The sequence below is a fragment of the Seriola aureovittata genome, chromosome 20, assembly GCF_021018895.1.
Source record: "Seriola aureovittata isolate HTS-2021-v1 ecotype China chromosome 20, ASM2101889v1, whole genome shotgun sequence".
NCBI lineage: Eukaryota > Metazoa > Chordata > Actinopteri > Carangiformes > Carangidae > Seriola > Seriola aureovittata.
This window is the reverse complement of record NC_079383.1, coordinates 22,950,077-22,968,033: the sequence shown is the minus strand read 5'-3', so window position 1 is coordinate 22,968,033 and position 17,957 is coordinate 22,950,077. Positions and strand designations below refer to the sequence as shown.

At 43.0% G+C, this 17,957-nt stretch overlaps 1 protein-coding gene across 4 annotated transcripts; it reads right to left on the bottom strand.

Annotated features, from left to right (window-relative positions):
* Positions 1-1,034: 1,034 nt before the first annotated feature.
* LOC130161002 (NACHT, LRR and PYD domains-containing protein 12-like) lies at positions 1,035-16,499 on the bottom strand. Of its 4 annotated transcripts, XM_056363908.1 has the most exons (16): positions 16,406-16,499; positions 16,195-16,313; positions 15,369-15,434; positions 15,026-15,184; positions 14,092-14,196; positions 13,577-13,695; positions 10,904-12,731; positions 8,135-8,308; positions 7,320-7,496; positions 6,788-6,961; positions 5,935-6,108; positions 5,121-5,294; positions 4,307-4,480; positions 3,884-4,057; positions 3,172-3,345; positions 1,035-3,077 (listed from the first exon to the last, which is right to left on the bottom strand). In XM_056363908.1, exons 4-16 carry the CDS (start codon positions 15,151-15,153, stop codon positions 3,068-3,070), a joined length of 3,585 nt encoding a protein of 1,194 aa, XP_056219883.1. In that variant the 5' UTR covers positions 15,154-15,184; positions 15,369-15,434; positions 16,195-16,313; positions 16,406-16,499; the 3' UTR covers positions 1,035-3,067. The 4 variants fall into 4 exon arrangements, with proteins under 4 accessions (XP_056219883.1, XP_056219882.1, XP_056219880.1 ...); XM_056363907.1 differs by lacking the exons at positions 1,035-3,077; positions 3,172-3,345; positions 3,884-4,057; ... (4 more) ...; positions 7,320-7,496; positions 8,135-8,308 and having other exon boundaries at positions 10,885-12,728; positions 16,406-16,490; XM_056363905.1 differs by lacking the exons at positions 1,035-3,077; positions 3,172-3,345; positions 3,884-4,057; ... (4 more) ...; positions 7,320-7,496; positions 8,135-8,308 and having other exon boundaries at positions 10,885-12,731; positions 16,236-16,313; positions 16,406-16,486.
* Between the last annotated feature and the right edge of the window lie 1,458 nt (positions 16,500-17,957).

The window sequence follows — 17,957 nt, the reverse complement described above, 5'->3', positions numbered from 1 at the left end:
GGGATGGATGGATGGATGGATGGATGGAAGGATGGATGGAGGGAGGGATGGATGGAGGGAGGGATGGAAGGATGGATGGAGGGAGGGATGGATGGAGGGAGGGATGGAAGGATGGATGGAGGGAGGGATGGATGGATGGATGGATGGAAGGATGGATGGAGGGAGGGATGGATGGAGGGAGGGATGGAAGGATGGATGGAGGGAGGGAAGGATGGATGGATGGATGGGAGGATGGATGGAGGGAGGGATGGATGGAGGGAGGGATGGAGGGATGGATGGAGGGATGGATGGATGGATGGATGGAAGGATGGATGGATGATGGAGGGAGGGATGGAGGGATGGATGGATGGAAGGATGGATGGATGATGGAGGGAGGGATGGATGGATGGAGGGATGGATGGATGGATGGAGGGAGGGAAGGATGGATGGATGGAGAATAAAGGTGTAAAGATGAATCTTCCTGTTCACGTGGTGAATGTTTAACACACTGAAAAGAAACAAGTGTTTTTATGAAAGAAAGTTTAGTAAAGTTTGTCGTCAGTTAAATAACAAGAAATCTAAAGTGAGATCAGTGAAAACCTTCTGGTTCCATGACTTGAAATAGTTAATTAAGCTTAATTTTGTTTGTTGTTTAAACGTGGAGCAGTTTTGAGGAAAATGTTTTTTATTCTCCCCTTTACTTGACGAGAATGAGCCGAACCCTGATTCACTGTCACTGGTCACTGTTCACTCTTCCTGCTTCTTCCTGCTTCTTCCTGCTTCTTCCTGCTGTAAGTGCAAACGTACGGAAGCTGAGAGCTGCTGATGATTATTCTCCTGGATATTAATGATTCATCTCTTTCTCTAAAGAAAACAAACTGTGCCCTTATGTAAGGAAGAGTGAATCTCTGCTGTGTTTCTCTAAAAAGCTCTTTCTCCAGTTTTCTTGAGAACATGAGTTTTTAAATCTTAATGTTGAACCAATGAGTGTAAAATATAAATGATCAATGTCGCCACCGCTCAGCTTCCGTAGAAATGCCACTGAGGAGTCACACTGAATGTAAATGTTTTATTGTGTAGCATTTTAGCTTTAATTGTTGTAAAATGTGAAATGAGTTGTTTACAGGGTACAGCTGACCTGCCAACATGGCCGCCATCTTGTTGGATAAACATTAAAGTTGTAGTTTCCATTTTATTGTTTGATGTTGGATGAAGAAAAATATAAAACTTCCAAGTTTCATAGGGTTATCGTTGATTTTAGCCAGTACGTCCACGAGTTCATCTCTCAGCCCCAAACACCTTTACGGACGTTACACAGCAGAATATGAGCCTTCACTTCACTTCAATACAAAGAACAAAGAAGAAAATATATGTTCATTTCAAACACTTTTTTATTGTCTCAGAAAGGAAAAATCAAAAACTCATCACCAAATTAATATGTAAGACTCAGAGCCTTTGATTCTTCGTTATATTTTTGGATTAAATTGATAAAATCTCAGTAATAATAACAATATAATTAACAATAATGTTTTTTTTGTTTAAAAAAAAATTAACAATAATTAACAATATAACTAAAAAGCTCCACAAGTTTAGTATCAAAGTTTTACACATCGCAGAATCAGCACGACTTCGCTAATCATATAAAGACTTCTGCACATTATATTAGGGCGTATTAGTCCATCGTGTTAAGTTTGAAACAGAACAATAAACCATCAAAACAAATGCTCCAGCTCACACTTCTTTGGATTGTGCTGGAGGTGAGTCGAAGCTTCGAGCTTCTTCTGTTGAGGAGTTGGAACTGGCCGTTCTCTTTCTACCTGCATATCCCTCCATACGATCTGAGGCTTGGCACTTCCTGAGGCACCTGGACCATAATGGGGCATTTTTCTTTCTCTTTATTTCATATACCATTTACTTCCCCCGTTCACTATTCTACAATAATAGTCTGTTTACATTCTAAACATTTACTTTTCCAAGCTGTAATGATCAGTATTGCTTACAGGGAGGCACACAGCTCTTCATGGAGCTCTGCCTGAAGCTTCTCCTCAACATCTTGAAAAATCAGCTGCACTAAATATCTTTATATCTTTTTCTGTCACTACGATAAACTTAGACTTTGCTTCTAATGCTTTGAGCTCAGAATAAATCCAGTGTGGCTTCCATTTATATACAAGCAGGTCTCAGTAAAGCCTCTGAATCACACACTCTGATTGGCTGTGATGGGAGTGAACAGGAGTGTCTGATTCAGAAACTACAAAAAGGAGTCTCTAGCTGAACAACATGATATTTGAGACTGTTTACGCTGTTAATCATAAATAGCATGAGACACAAACAGTTCTTCATTCTGCTTCATCTACAGTTTAACCTTTGTTTATCTCCTTTAGCCTCAAACACATGATTGGATAGGGACAGTGAGAGAGTGTCAGGGAAAGAGCAAGAGAGGTGATGACATGCAGCTCAACTCTGGGCAAACAGATAATGCCTGTTAAAGTTTAAATATGTATCTGTTATAGTATGAAACAAAGCTAATATTGGAGGCAATAACTTCAGAAAAGGTAAACTTATACTATAACTTCCCCTGTTGTTAAGAAGCTGGAAATTAACTGCAGTACTCCATCATTCCACAGGGTGGAGCTGTACGGAAGAGATTAAAGTCAGAACTCTAACAACATAAAAAATTCACGTGGCCAAGATTTTCTTCCATAGAGCTGCAACTGGAAATAACAGTGTTAATCTGGGGAGCCCCAGCAGCTCTGTCCCTTAACTTTCCTCCCTCTCTCTCTCTCTCTCTCTCTCACTATCACAATAAAAGCTAAGTGCAAAAAAACTTTAAAAATAGTGATAATTGTTATGTTGTCCAAAACAGAACTAATCTTAAGAGTCAGTTAGGGTTCAGTGTAAAAACCTCCACTGATTCCTCCGTCAGTCACTGTTGGATGAAGCTCTCCTCTCCACCTTCCAGTAACATGGTCCAGTCAGAGCCTCTCTGCACACCAGCTGCTGCTGCTTCAACATCTGGAGCATCAGGAGAAATATCATCCTCTGTCAACACACACACCGTCCTCTTCACTCAGCTGGATAAAGATCACTACTTCCAGCTGTTGAGAGAAGAACAACAGGGGAGATAAATGAGTGTTAGGGTTGTACAATACTGATGGACGCAGCAAGGACTGACTCCGCCCCTCCACTGACCTCAGAGTCTCCAGTCGACAGTCTGGACTCTCCAGAAGATCACACAGCTGCTTCACATCTGGATCCTGCAGATTGTTTCCTCTCAGCGTCAGTTCTCTCAGGTGGGAGGGGTTGGACTTCAGAGCTGAGGCCAGAGAAGAACAGCTGATCTCTGTCAACCTGCAGTAGTTCAACCTGAATAAAGAATAAAAGATGAGAGTTTAGAGACAAAGGTGCTGCTTGAAAGCGTTCAGTGTTTCATCGTCTGTTCAGAGCTGAGGAAGGTTTCAGTGGTTCAGGAAATCAAACAGACCTGGTGATTCTAACTGTTAAAAACACTGAATGAAGCAGTTTGACATTTAAAGTCAGTGTTTCACCGACGCTGTACAGAGGACAGAGACTCAGGGAAGAGTTGGAGCTGAGACTGATGCTAACCTTTGTTCTGATTGTTGCTCTGATAACTTATGAACCAGACGTTCAGCAGGTTTTTTACCAGCAGCTGAATGATCCACAGAGGTGTCCTCCTCTCCACAACAAAAACACCAGGGGATTAAACCAGTAGAAACACTGAATAAAGCAGTTTCACTATTTCACAATAATATATATATCACACTTTATAATGAAGATCCTCAGTGTGGATCAGTGTAATATCAGCCTGATGTCTGCAGGTTAGAGTCAACACAACTTCTACATCAGATTAATCTGAGCACAGAAATAAAACATGAAGTCTGACCTCAGAGTCTCCAGTCCACAGTCTGGACTCTCCAGAAAACCACACAGCTGCTTCACTCCTGAATCCTGCAGGTTGTTTACTCTCAGGTCCAGTTCTCTCAGGTGGGAGGGGTTGGACTTCAGAGCTGAGGTCAGAGAAGAACAGCTGATCTCTGACAAACAGCAGCCACTCAACCTGAATAAAGAATAAAAGATGTGAGTTTAGAGACAAAGGTGCTGCTTGAAAGCGTTCAGTGTTTCATCATCTTTTCAGAGCTGAAGAAGGTTTAGAAAGTAGAAGTTTAGAAAATGAAACTGAATAATTAATATGCTAATGAGTAAAATGCATGGACTGCCTCTCTTCTCAGAATCAGGAAAAATGTAAAAACTAAGCAGCAATTTGGCCTAAAAGAGACATTTTTATAGAGGTGAAATGGAGTCTGACCTCAGAGTCGCCAGTCGACAGTCTGGACTCTCCAGAAAACCACACAGCTGCTTCACATCTGGATCCTGCAGGATGTTTCCTCTCAGGTCCAGTTCTCTCAGGTGGGAGGGGTTGGACTTCAGAGCTGAGGTCAGAGAAGAACAGCTGATCTCTGACAACCTGCAGCACATCAGTCTGAATAAAGAAGAAATGAAGTAGGTTTAGTAACATTTATTTCCAGAAGGTCATACTACCTTGGTTAAGGTGAGTGAAAGGTCACACACTGGATCATTTAATTGACACATCAAATACATAGTGATGAATTATATGAAACTACATGAACTGTTCTATAATTTAAATGATGGTCATATTCATGGATATATACATTAACTTTACTCAAGTCATTTTCTGATCTGTTTTTACTTAACTGTGCGAGACTGATTTTGCTTGTGTAGCTAACTCAGACTTTAATACAATACAAGTACAGACGTCATCACTGATTGAAGGAAGGATTAGGCTGATATTTACTATGAATAAACACAGTGTCTTATATGAGAATACATTCATTCATTTTCTGTTCTGTTTTACTCTTGTAACTGTGTCACAGTCTGATCCGTGACTCCAGACCATTCCCTCACGTCTCTCATGTTTCCTGCGTCTAAAAACCTGAACTTTCCCTTTAGCTCAACATTTCTCTGCCACAGTCCCTGGACCAAAACCAGAGAAGAAGAAAACAGACTTTACTATGAAGATCCTCTGTATAATATCAGCCTGATTTTACCACAACTTTAACATCAGATTAATCTGAGCACAGAAATAAAACATGGAGTCTGACCTCAGAGTCTCCAGTCCACAGTCTGGACTCTCCAGAAAACCACACAGCTGCTTCACTCCTGAATCCTGCAGCTCGTTTTCACTCAGGTCCAGGTGTCTCAGGTGGGAGGGGTTGGACTTCAGAGCTGAGGCCAGAGAAGAACAGCTGATCTCTGACAACCTGCAGCACATCAGTCTGAATAAAGAAGAAATGAAGTAGGTTTAGTAACATTTATTTCCAGAAGGTCATACTACCTTGGTTAAGGTGAGTGAAAGGTCACACACTGGATCATTTAATTGACACATCAAATACATAGTGATGAATTATATGAAACTACATGAACTGTTCTATAATTTAAATGATGGTCATATTCATGGATATATACATTAACTTTACTCAAGTCATTTTCTGATCTGTTTTTACTTAACTGTGCGAGACTGATTTTGCTTGTGTAGCTACCTCAGACTTTAATACAATACAAGTACAGACGTCATCACTGATTGAAGGAAGGATTAGGCTGATATTTACTATGAATAAACACAGTGTCTTATATGAGAATACATTCATTCATTTTCTGTTCTGTTTTACTCTTGTAACTGTGTCACAGTCTGATCCGTGACTCCAGACCATTCCCTCACGTCTCTCATGTTTCCTGCGTCTAAAAACCTGAACTTTCCCTTTAGCTCAACATTTCTCTGCCACAGTCCCTGGACCAAAACCAGAGAAGAAGAAAACAGTCTTTACTATGAAGATCCTCTGTATAATATCAGCCTGATTTTACCACAACTTTAACATCAGATTAATCTGAGCACAGAAATAAAACATGGAGTCTGACCTCAGAGTCTCCAGTCCACAGTCTGGACTCTCCAGAAAACCACACAGCTGCTTCACTCCTGAATCCTGCAGCTCGTTTTCACTCAGGTCCAGGTGTCTCAGGTGGGAGGGGTTGGACTTCAGAGCTGAGGCCAGAGAAGAACAGCTGATCTCTGACAACCTGCAGCACATCAGTCTGAATAAAGAATAAAAGATGAGAGTTTAAAGACAAAGGTGAAGGTCCCCCCCCTTCCTCTCTCTCCCTCCCTCTATCTCTCCCCCTACCTCCATCTCCCCCTCCCTACCTCACCCCTCTCTCCCTCCCACTCTCCTTCTCCCCCTCCCCTCCCCTCCCTCTTTCTCCCCCACTTCCTCCCTCTCTCCTCCCTCTCCCCCTCACCCCCTCCCTCCCACTCTCTTTCTCCCCTACCTCACCCCTCTCTCCCTCCCACTCTCCTTCTCCCCCTCCCCTCCCTCTCCTCCTCCCCCCTCCCCTCCCTCTCTCCTCCCTCTCCCCCTCACCCCCTCCCTCCCACTCTCTTTCTCCCCTACCTCACCCCTCTCTCCCTCCCACTCTCCTTCTCCCCCTCCCCTCCCTCTCCTCCTCCCCCCTCCCCTCCCTCTCCTCCTCCCCCCTCCCCTCCCTCTCCTCCTCCCCCCTCCCCTCCCTCTCTCCCCCAGTCTCTCCCTCACCCCCCCCTCCCTCCCCCAGTCTCCCCCCCCCCCCTCTAATCCAGAGAGCTTCATTAACAGTGTAAAAGTTAAAAAGCTGAAGAGGATTTTAGCTCATGAATATGAACCTGTCTGCAGGTTAGAGTCAACACAACTTTAACATCAGATTAATCTGAGCACAGAAATAAAACATGGAGTCTGACCTCAGAGTCTCCAGTCCACAGTCTGGACTCTCCAGAAAACCACACAGCTGCTTCACATCTGGATCCTGCAGGAAGTTTCCTCTCAGGTCCAGTTCTCTCAGGTGGGAGGGGTTGGACTTCAGAGCTGAGGCCAGAGAAGAACAGCTGATCTCTGACAACCTGCAGCCACTCAACCTGAATAAAGAATAAAAGATGAGAGTTTAGAGACAAAGGTGCTGCTTGAAATCGTTCAGTGTTTCATCGTTTGTTCAGAGCTGAAGAAGGTTTAGAAAGTAAAAATTCCCCTTCAAAACAACTTGTAACATATGACCACGATTGTCCAAAACATCTGGTGGATTATCGTTCATGGTACCAATAAACATACTAATGAAGGTAGTGAGTCAGAGAAGGCTAGCTCTGTGGTGCAACTCACAAACACATGTTCAAAAGCAGATTTTATTAATACTAGAAAGTAAGTGGATTTCTACCAATCTGGAAGAGTTTTAAAAGACTTGGAAAGATAGTCTATTAACATCTCCCCTCCATGTCTGACCTCAGAGTCTCAAGTCGACAGTCTGGACTCTCCAGAAAACCACACAGCTGCTTCCCATCTGGATCCTGCAGGTCCCAGTTTTCACTCAGGTCCAGTTCTCTCAGGTGGGAGGGGTTGGACTTCAGAGCTGAGGCCAGAGAAGAACAGCTGATCTCTGACAAACTGCAGCTCTTCAACCTGAATAAAGAATAAAAGATGGAGATAAAATCATTGATAATCAATCAGATATGTTCTAGCCAATGATCATTTCTCTAAAATGAATAGTGACTTTGTCCTTCTGTTAATATGAATCATCATGTCAGCCTTCTGCACACGTCATCCAAATGTCACCACAACATTCATTCACCTGTTCATGTCAACACACATTCATGGGAAAGCACTGGAATTTCCAAATTAAAAGCCTTAGATTGTAATCTTAGATTATCAGGAGGCCTTGGGGTACGCAAGATTTCAAAATGATAGCTGAATGAATCATTACCTGAATTACTTATTCATTCGTTTACAATTGGTGCTGACCACAACAAGTGTAAGAATTGTAGCATCAGACACTTTTGTCACTTTCTTGCCCTCTAACGCTACAGTTATGATTAAGTCTTTGTAAAATGCTTCGACAGATGTTTTTTTAAAATATAATTCCAAACTGGGCATTATTAACCAACACTGGGTTTTGATGTCGCCCTAATTTTTATTTCTAACCAGAATTTAACATCTGACGTTAGAGACGTTTAAGTTCAACATGTGTCTGACGTTATATTGACGTGCAGTGCCAGACAAACAAACAAACAAACAAACAAACAAACAAACAGTGAACCGACCTCAGCTTCTCCAGTCTACAGTTTGGAGTCTCCAGTCCAACAGACAACAGCTTCACTCCTGAATCCTGCAGCCTGGTGTCACTCAGGTCCAGTTCGCTCAGATGGGAGGGGTTGGACTTCAGAGCTGAGGCCACGACTTCACAGTGAGACTCCGACAGCTCACAGCCAGAAAGTCTGTGATTACAGATAAAGTAAAATAACATCATTATTTAATATTTGAAACACAATAAAAGTAGTAGCTCATGTGGCAGCCCAGGTCAGTCAGTCGTAAAGTCAGTTTTGTTGTTGTCTTCCCACGTCACTCTCACACGATTATAGCTGCATTTTAAAGTTTCTTTAATTCCCAGCAGGATTCCTGACAGTGTCAATGCTCTGATTCCATCACTGCAGAATAACACGAGGAGACTTTGTGATAATTGGAAATAAAAACTAAACCCTGTCTTCCTGTGCATCACATATTCACAATCATTTGTTATGAGACAAAAATACTTCAGACATACTGAATATCCAGTGTAACAATTCCTGTGTACATTGGAGGCCTTTCATTAATATTTGGAAATACCTCATGAACATCTCTTCTAGTTCCATGATCATGTTTACATGTCATCAACTGAGGGTTTGTCAGTGTTTCATCTTCATATTAAGTACTTCACTCATGGTTCTGATGTCATTACTGCTGTACTTATCCTACATGTACATTATAATCTGCTCCAGGACATACTCTATTTGGGTCCAACCCACTGTGTTTTTATTTGACGACCTGGGAATGACAAGAGAAAGAGAAGGATAGTTGATTGTCATTCAACCGGGGAATGAGACTCAAGAATAAACTTTTTAATAAGTTACCTACTAAAGATTGTAATAGTATCCTTTCATGGGTGACCCAGGGTGCTTTACTGGAGAGTCGAGGACTTTTCTCTTTCACTTTGCAAAATCCTGTTTTTGCCATCGCCCCCAATTTGATCCACTTTCAGTTATTACCAGACACTCACAGAATGAACACAAAGTGCTTTTCTAATGTGGACTCACCGAGCCTTCCTGCAGTTCCTCACAGCTGGGATCAGTCTCCGTCGTCCCTCCTCTGATGTGTTGAACTTCTTCAGGTCCAACTCATCCAGAACCTCCTCTGACATCTGCAGCATGTAGGCCAGAGCTGAGCACTGGATCAGAGAAAGTCTCTTCTCTGATCTGTTCTCTGACTCCAGGAACTCTTGGATCTCCTGATGAACTGAGTGATCCTTCATCTCCATCAGACAGTGGAAGATGTTGATGCTTCTGTCAGGAGAGATATCATAAGTGTTCATCTTCTTCAGGTTGGTGATGGCTCTCTGGATGGTTTCTGGACTGTTCTTTCTCTGACCCAGCAGACCTCCTAAGAGTCTCTGGTTGGACTCCAGAGAGAGGCCATGAAGGAAGCGAACTAACAGGTCCAGGTGACCGTTTCTACTTCTGAGGGATTTCTCCATGGCTGCCATCAGAAACTTATCCAGGGTTGAATCAACATGTTGTTTCCCCAGGAAGTTCTCCAGGACCTTTCTCTTCCTGTTGGTGTAACAGTGGAACATGTAGACTGCAGCCAGAAACTCCTGAACGCTCAGATGAACAAAGCAGTAGACTGTTTTCTGGAAGATCACACTCTCTCTTCTGAAGATCTCAGTACAAAGTCCTGAGTACACCGAGGCCTCTGTGACATCAAGACCACACTGCTCCAGGTCTTCTTGGTAGAACATGATGTTTCCTTTCTCCAGATGTTCAAACGCCAGCCTCCCCAGCTTCAGAAGAACTTCCCCGTCAGCCTTCGTCAGCTCCTGTGGACTCGTCTCACGTCCCTCATGGTACTTGTTCTTCTTCCTCTGTGTCTGAACCAGCAGGAAGTGTGAGAACAGGTCAGTCAGGGTCTGGGGCAGCTCTCCTCTCTGGTCTGTGGTCAACATGTGCTCCAGAACTGTAGCAGTGATCCAGCAGAAGACTGGGACTTGACACATGATGTGGAGGCTCCAGGTCAGTCAGTCGTAAAGTCAGTTTTGTTGTTGTCTTCCCACGTCACTCTCACACGATTATAGCTGCATTTTAAAGTTTCTTTAATTCCCAGCAGGATTCCTGACAGTGTCAATGCTCTGATTCCATCACTGCAGAATAACACGAGGAGACTTTGTGATAATTGGAAATAAAAACTAAACCCTGTCTTCCTGTGCATCACATATTCACAATCATTTGTTATGAGACAAAAATACTTCAGACATACTGAATATCCAGTGTAACAATTCCTGTGTACATTGGAGGCCTTTCATTAATATTTGGAAATACCTCATGAACATCTCTTCTAGTTCCATGATCATGTTTACATGTCATCAACTGAGGGTTTGTCAGTGTTTCATCTTCATATTAAGTACTTCACTCATGGTTCTGATGATGTCATTACTGCTGTACTTATCCTACATGTACATTATAATCTGCTCCAGGACATACTCTATTTGGGTCCAACCCACTGTGTTTTTATTTGACGACCTGGGAATGACAAGAGAAAGAGAAGGATAGTTGATTGTCATTCAACCGGGGAATGAGACTCAAGAATCAACTTTTTAATAAGTTACCTACTAAAGATTATAATAGTATCCTTGACCCAGGGTGCTTTACTGGAGAGTCGAGGACTTTTCTCTTTCACTTTGCAAAATCCTGTTTTTGCCATCGCCCCCAATTTGATCCACTTTCAGTTATTACCAGACACTCACAGAATGAACACAAAGTGCTTTTCTAATGTGGACTCACCGAGCCTTCCTGCAGTTCCTCACAGCTGGGATCAGTCTCCGTCGTCCCTCCTCTGATGTGTTGAACTTCTCCAGGTCCAACTCATCCAGAACCTCCTCTGACATCTGCAGCATGTAGGCCAGAGCTGAGCAGTGGATCACAGAGAGTTTCTTCTCTGATCTGTTCTCTGACTCCAGGAACTCTTGGATCTCCTGATGAACTGAGTGATCCTTCATCTCCATCAGACAGTGGAAGATGTTGATGCTTCTGTCAGGAGAGATATCATAAGTGTTCATCTTCTTCAGGTTGGTGATGGCTCTCTGGATGGTTTCTGGACTGTTCTTTCTCTGACCCAGCAGACCTCCTAAGAGTCTCTGGTTGGACTCCAGAGAGAGGCCATGAAGGAAGCGAACTAACAGGTCCAGGTGACCGTTTCTACTTCTGAGGGATTTCTCCATGGCTGCCATCAGAAACTTATCCAGGGTTGAATCAACATGTTGTTTCCCCAGGAAGTTCTCCAGGACCTTTCTCTTCCTGTTGGTGTAACAGTGGAACATGTAGACTGCAGCCAGAAACTCCTGAACGCTCAGATGAACAAAGCAGTAGACTGTTTTCTGGAAGATCACACTCTCTCTTCTGAAGATCTCAGTACAAAGTCCTGAGTACACCGAGGCCTCTGTGACATCAAGACCACACTGCTCCAGGTCTTCTTGGTAGAACATGATGTTTCCTTTCTCCAGATGTTCAAACGCCAGCCTCCCCAGCTTCAGAAGAACTTCCCCGTCAGCCTTCGTCAGCTCCTGTGGACTCGTCTCACGTCCCTCATGGTACTTGTTCTTCTTCCTCTGTGTCTGAACCAGCAGGAAGTGTGAGAACAGGTCAGTCAGGGTCTGGGGCAGCTCTCCTCTCTGGTCTGTGGTCAACATGTGCTCCAGAACTGTAGCAGTGATCCAGCAGAAGACTGGGACTTGACACATGATGTGGAGGCTCCTGGACGTCTTGATGTGTGAGATGATTCTGCTGGACAGCTCTTCATCACTGGATCTCCTCCTGAAGTACTCCTCCTTCTGGGCGTCAGTGAAGCCTCGTACTTCTGTTAACCTGTCCACACATGTAGGAGGGATCTGATTGGCCGCCGCAGGTCTGGAAGTTATCCAGACGAGAGCCGAGGGAAGCAGATTCCCCCTGATGAGGTTTGTCAGCAGCACGTTGACTGATGACTCCTGTGTGACATCAGACACAACCTCCCTGTTGTTGAAATCCAGTGACAGTCTGCTTTCATCCAGGCCGTCAAAGATGAACAGAACTTTACAGACAGCGAGCTGCTCTGCTGTGACCTTCTGTAATGTTGGATGGAAAACATGGAGCAGCCTGAGAAGACTGTACTGCTGATCTCTGATCAGGTTCAGCTCCCTGAACGAAAGCAGAACCAGCAGACTGACATCTTGGTTCTCCAAGCCCTCTGCCCAGTCCAGAGAGAACTTCTGCACTGAGAAGGTTTTTCCAACGCCAGCGACACCGTTGGTCAGAACCACTCTGATGGGTCTCTGCTGGTCAGGTGAGACTTTAAAGATGTCTTCTCTCTGTTGCTCAGGTAAGACTTTAAAGATGTCGTGGCACCTGATTGGAGCGTCATGGAGGGTCTCCATCTTGGAAGTTGTCTCCAGCTGCCTCACCTCATGTTGGGTATTAACCTCTTCACTCTGTCCCTCTGTGATGTGGAGCTCAGTGTAGATCCTGTTGAGGAGGGTTCCACTTCCTGTTCCATCAGTTCCTTCAGTCACATGTTCACATCTGCTCCTCAGACTGATCTTATGTTGATGTAAAACCTCCTGCAGACCACTATCTGCTGAAAGAGAAGAGACAACGTCAGACTGAAGAAACAGAATCTGAGAATCTGATGATTATTTTCATCAGCTGCAGAAAAACTAAAGACAAACAAAGAAAAGGTTTTAATGTTGTGGTATTTATAATCATCTTAAAGGTCGATGCTGTGTGATGTAACAAATCCCACAGTTTTTTTCTGGGCCCCTGCTAAATCTGACTTTGACTTTCTGGGAAAGACCTGGGGGCCTCATTTCTCATAAATAAGTGCATGGGATCCACACTCAAATCTTCAGACAATGGTTGTCGACCTGAGCGAGGTGAGCGGTACTGAGGCACAGTACAGCAGTTACCTGCATGAAAAACGATGACAACGATTTAGAAGATTCAGACAGACTTTGACCTGCTCAGCTCAGTAACTGACCTGATGCAATGCTGTCACTCAGACCTTTATTTCTCTGCCTCTAAAGTAGATATAAAACCCATTTCAGAGCTCAAACCTTATTGTTAACCAATAAAAGGAGGAAAAATCTATAATTATTAATATAAATGAACTAAACTGAAAATGTTGCTTGTTTTTCCAGCCATATCCAGTTTCCCAGGGAAAGGCAATGAACCCATTGACTGCCCACCACGAGCCGGGTTCTGTTAAAGGTTTCTACCTGTTAAAATTTGTTTTTTCTTGCTAGTGTCCCCAAGTGCATTCTGACGTGGGAATTTTGGTTGTCTAGATCTGCTCTATATGAAAAGTGTCATGAGATAACTTCTGTTAAGATTTGGCTCAATATAAACAAAATTGACTAGACACTATAAAACAACAGGTCCTGGTTTCAGAAATGATGACATCATCATACAGATGTTCAGTCTCACTTTGTTCAGTGCTGGTCTGACTGGCTGTCTGCAGTCCAGGTGTTGTTCTGGGTCTTTTCACACACTGGGGACAGGAGGAGTCTCCTGATGAACCAGGTACATGACTCCTCTTCTTCCCTCTGTGGACACATGAACAGAATCGTTATAACACATTATATTAATGGTGGCCAACGCACGGCTAATGAATTGAATGCAGCTCTATAAACTTTACAGTATTTACAGTGATAAATCAGAAAGCTGTTTGTATAAATTTCCATTCCCTCTTCCCATTTTTCTCCCTTGAAAAGAAAACGGTTCATTTGAGGACAGTTTTCAGCAGTGCTGCTTTTCTTCAGTTACCTGCAAAAAACCTCTGAGCAGCCCTTTACTAAATGAAGACAAACACAATGTGGCTTTAGAAATAAGGGGCCACAAATCCTTAAGATCCAACTTGGGCACCTACTACAACTAATGTTGAAATACGCTTCAACAATGAATCATCTTCAGGTCGGTTTACAGCAGAAACTGTCTCTTACTGTGTGTCTGAGGGTCCAGGTTCATTACTGAAGTTTAGAGGAAAATTTCTGGACCGGTCACTCTTCATAGACAGACAGCTGGGGACTGGAGACTCTGCTCTCAGTCTGTGGAAACAGCACATATTTTACACAAAATCATACTTGTAAAGAGCAGATGTAAAATATAACATGGCACAAGATAATGATTTAATTTAAGATTTATGATAATGACAATAGTTATGTTCACATTTCTATCTGCGTCTTCTGCACGTATAATCTCAGTGTCTGGTAAGTGATCCAATTACATGAAAATCACCAGTTGTGTTACAAACAATATTAGAAAAGGTATGATTCTTAAATATCAAGTTCCTCTTTTGTTTCACAAAAACAGAAATTAGTTTTGTTTCTGTGCTGAGTCAAATAAAATCAGGACACTGTTTGAAAGAAGACGTCTTCATTTCCCACCAAACAAACTACTGAGAAACTCTAGGTCAAAATCTAGTATATGAATGAACTGTAGTGGTCAATGAGAGAAATTGCAGGCGAGGTCGAACAAACTGTAAACTGTTAGTTTCACCAGGAAGTAACTGAAGCCTGCGCAAAATCAGCTGGTTTGACCTTCAAATCAAATCAAATATTGTCACTTCATTTTTATCCTTACAGTCATTTGAGTTAAATTGTGTCATAATTACTGCATGAATTTGACAAGTTCTGTGACACACAGTCACCTTCAACTTCGACCTTTGTCCACCAAAATCTAGTCAGTTTATCAGTAATAGAACAGTAATTGAGCTGTATAATGGTCGTAATAAAGTCAAAGTCAAAGTCGATAAAATCAGTGCTCAAGCTACAAAAGGGGCAGTGGCTGGATTTAAAAAACATCAGTGTTGTAATATTAAACAGTTAAAAATCTGAATCATCTTCAGGTCACTTTACAGCAGAAACTGTCTCTTACTCTGTGTCTGAGGGTCGGGGTTCATTACTGAAGTTTGGAGGAAAATTTATGGACCGGTCACTCTTCATAGACAGACAGCTGGGGACTGGAGACTCTGCTCCGTCCTCCTCCTCCCCCAAACCACTCATCTTCTCAAGTCTGAGAGGTAAACCTGTAACACTGCAGACACACACACACACACACACACAGTGAGGACTCCACCTAAAGCTTCTTATCCATGTGACATTAGTGTAATTAAAAGCATGTCTATTTTCTATCCATCATAAAGACAAACGTTGACTGTGGTTTAAACCCAACACCTGGTCAGACTTCAGATAACAGGAAAACTAGAATGGTTGTGTACCTCCGCCGGTGAGTCAAGCTCCAGCTACATCCATGTCCGTCCAGACTCGTATGGGTTGTGAAGACTCTGAGGGTATTAAATGTATTTTATCGATAGCAGCACACAGTGAGCTTTGACCAACAAATTCTTATCAGTTTATCCTGGAGTCCGAGTGAACATTACACCCAAACTGGAAGAAATTCCCTCAAGATGTTACTGAGACATCGTGTTCACTAGAATGTGGTGGACAGACAATGAGAAAACATAATGTCCCTGACCACAGTGGCCCTAGAAATCAGAACCAGCACGTCCCGGTTCCTCCTACTGGGGAGTTAAAATGGAGTCTGGACCAACTTTTTACTTTCGCTTTCAGAGTTTTTTAACCTGTTTGTCGCCTCTTCTTCTCTTATTCTAACGCCTGTTCAATCCTGTACCTCCGTCTTTGTTTCTCTACTGTGGCTGCTAGTCACAGAAAACTCAGGGTAAAGAAAGTTTTCACTATCTGCTTCAGCAGACGCGACTTCGTCTCTGTTCGCGCAAAGCGAACAGGTTCGCCTCCACTGTTCGGTTCGTCCTTCCACTCCACATTAAAATCCACACAATAACGGCCAGTCATCCCTAACACAAATAAACGCTTATACAATCGCCATTTAAAGTCGCTGACAAATTTCTACATTCACTTTTAGCTCAAAGTGTCAGCGGGAATTTAATTGTTGAGCTTCCTGGTTAGTTTTCTGAGAGTTCGCGCTGCCAGCTGCCGAACCGGACGCGACGACGGCCTTTCCTAAAAACAGGTATATTTCCAGTAAACACCAGCTGTGTCCACAGAAGAAGCCAAACAGATTACCTGGCGTCTTTCACATCTCGTCACTCTTCACAGACACTCACGTAGTGAAATGTGAAATGGCAAATCCATGAAGGACAACAGCCGGAGCACAGGAAACGGCATATGTAAACACTGCTCACCTGTGATAACCAGTTAAAAAGGAACACAGAGATCAGAAGAAGATTCAATACTGAGAGAAAGCGTTATTACTCGACCTGATATCAACACTCACCCTGGACCCGTCCTGTTTTCTCCTTCTACTGTCCAATTTCAAATGGACTCGGGACTTTCAGTTTCAGTCTCTCCCTTTTAGTCTCCTCCTCTTCTTAGGTAAACGCCTGTCCAAACATTCAACGTAATTTTCTCTTTCCTGCTCGTGTCTTTGTGGCTGCTGCAGTCATAGAAAACTTCTTTCCGGTTTATACTTCATCCGTGTCGTTATTGCTGCGCGGTCAGCAGCTCCTGACTCAGCTAAAACATTTCTACAATCACCATTTAATTACTCGCACTGTCAGCGGGAATTTACATTTAGAGATTAGACAGGTCTGCGTCCCCAGACGAAGCCAAACAGATTACTCACCGACTACAGTCTGTAATATTCACATGGAATATAACCAGGAGACTAAATCTGACCTTCTGAAATAATAACGATAATAATGTAAAACTTATTGTGCGTCACCAACGGTCCTCCACTTTCACCGCTGCAGAGTTCCTTCACTGTGGACAGTAAAACGGTCTGCACGCGACACAAGGAAAGAGCAATAGAGGTGGAAAGTAACGAAATACATTTACTCACGTTACTGTATTGAATACCTTTTTTTCTTGTGTATTTTATATTTTTTTAAGTACAATTTAAAATCGGTATTTTGTATTTTACTTGAGTACGTTTTGACTCAAGTACTTAGTTACTTTACAAATCCTATCCGTTACTGAGTAAAAATAACAATTCAACCTACAGGGGAAAAATACGCGCCAGAACCATAGACAGTAAACCAATGGCCAGAACCAACACTGACAAATGATGATGTGATTAGCACTGGCGCGTGAACATAGGGGGCGCGCGCGGACAAGCTAGGTTAGTGGGCGCGCGCGGAAAAGCTAGGTTAGTGGGCGCGCGCGGAAAAGCTAGGTTAGTGGGCGCGCGCGGATAAGCTAGGTAAGTGGGCGCGCGCGGAAAAGCTAGGTTAGTGGGCGCGCGGATAAGCTAGGTTAGTGGGCGCGCGGATAAACTAGGTTAGTGGGCGCGCGCGGAAAAGCTAGGTTAGTGGGCGCGCGGATAAGCTAGGTTAGTGGGCGCGCGCGGAAAAGCTAGGTTAGTGGGCGCGCGCGGACAAGCTAGGTTAGTGGGCGCGAAGTCTTTAGTCTACCCTCACATCCCACACAAAGAAAGTAACTAAGTAACTTCTACTTAAAGTACATTTAAAATAAACTACTTTTTACTTTAACGTGAGAACATTTTCAGATGAGTACTTTTACTTCTACTTGAGTAATATTTCAAAGTATTGGTACTTTTACTTGAGTACAATATTTTTGTACTTTTTCCACGTCTGCCTGTAGCACTGATCGTTAACGTTTCCCCATCTTTAACTGTGGCCTGTTCAAGTTAACTAGGATTATAGGATTTATAAAGTAACTAAGTACAATACTTGAGTCCAAACGTACTCAAGTAAAATACTAAATACACAAAAAAAGTATTCAATACAGTAACGTGAGTAAATGTATTTCGTTACTTTCCACCTCGTTACAGGACAATGGTATTGCATTTTTGGGACTTCACATTTCTT

What these genes read in the sequence shown, in the direction of transcription:
- LOC130161002 (XM_056363908.1), bottom strand. Translation starts at nt 15,153, where the DNA reads ATGAGTGGTTTGGGGGAGGAGGAGGACGGAGCAGAGTCTCCAGTCCCC. An exon ending in TGTGGACTGGAGACTCTGAG is followed by an intron (nt 4,481 to 5,120) that starts GTCAGACTCCAT and finishes TTCTTTATTCAG; the next exon opens with ACTGATGTGCTGCAGGTTGT. An exon ending in TGTCGACTGGCGACTCTGAG is followed by an intron (nt 4,058 to 4,306) that starts GTCAGACTCCAT and finishes TTCTTTATTCAG; the next exon opens with GTTGAGTGGCTGCTGTTTGT.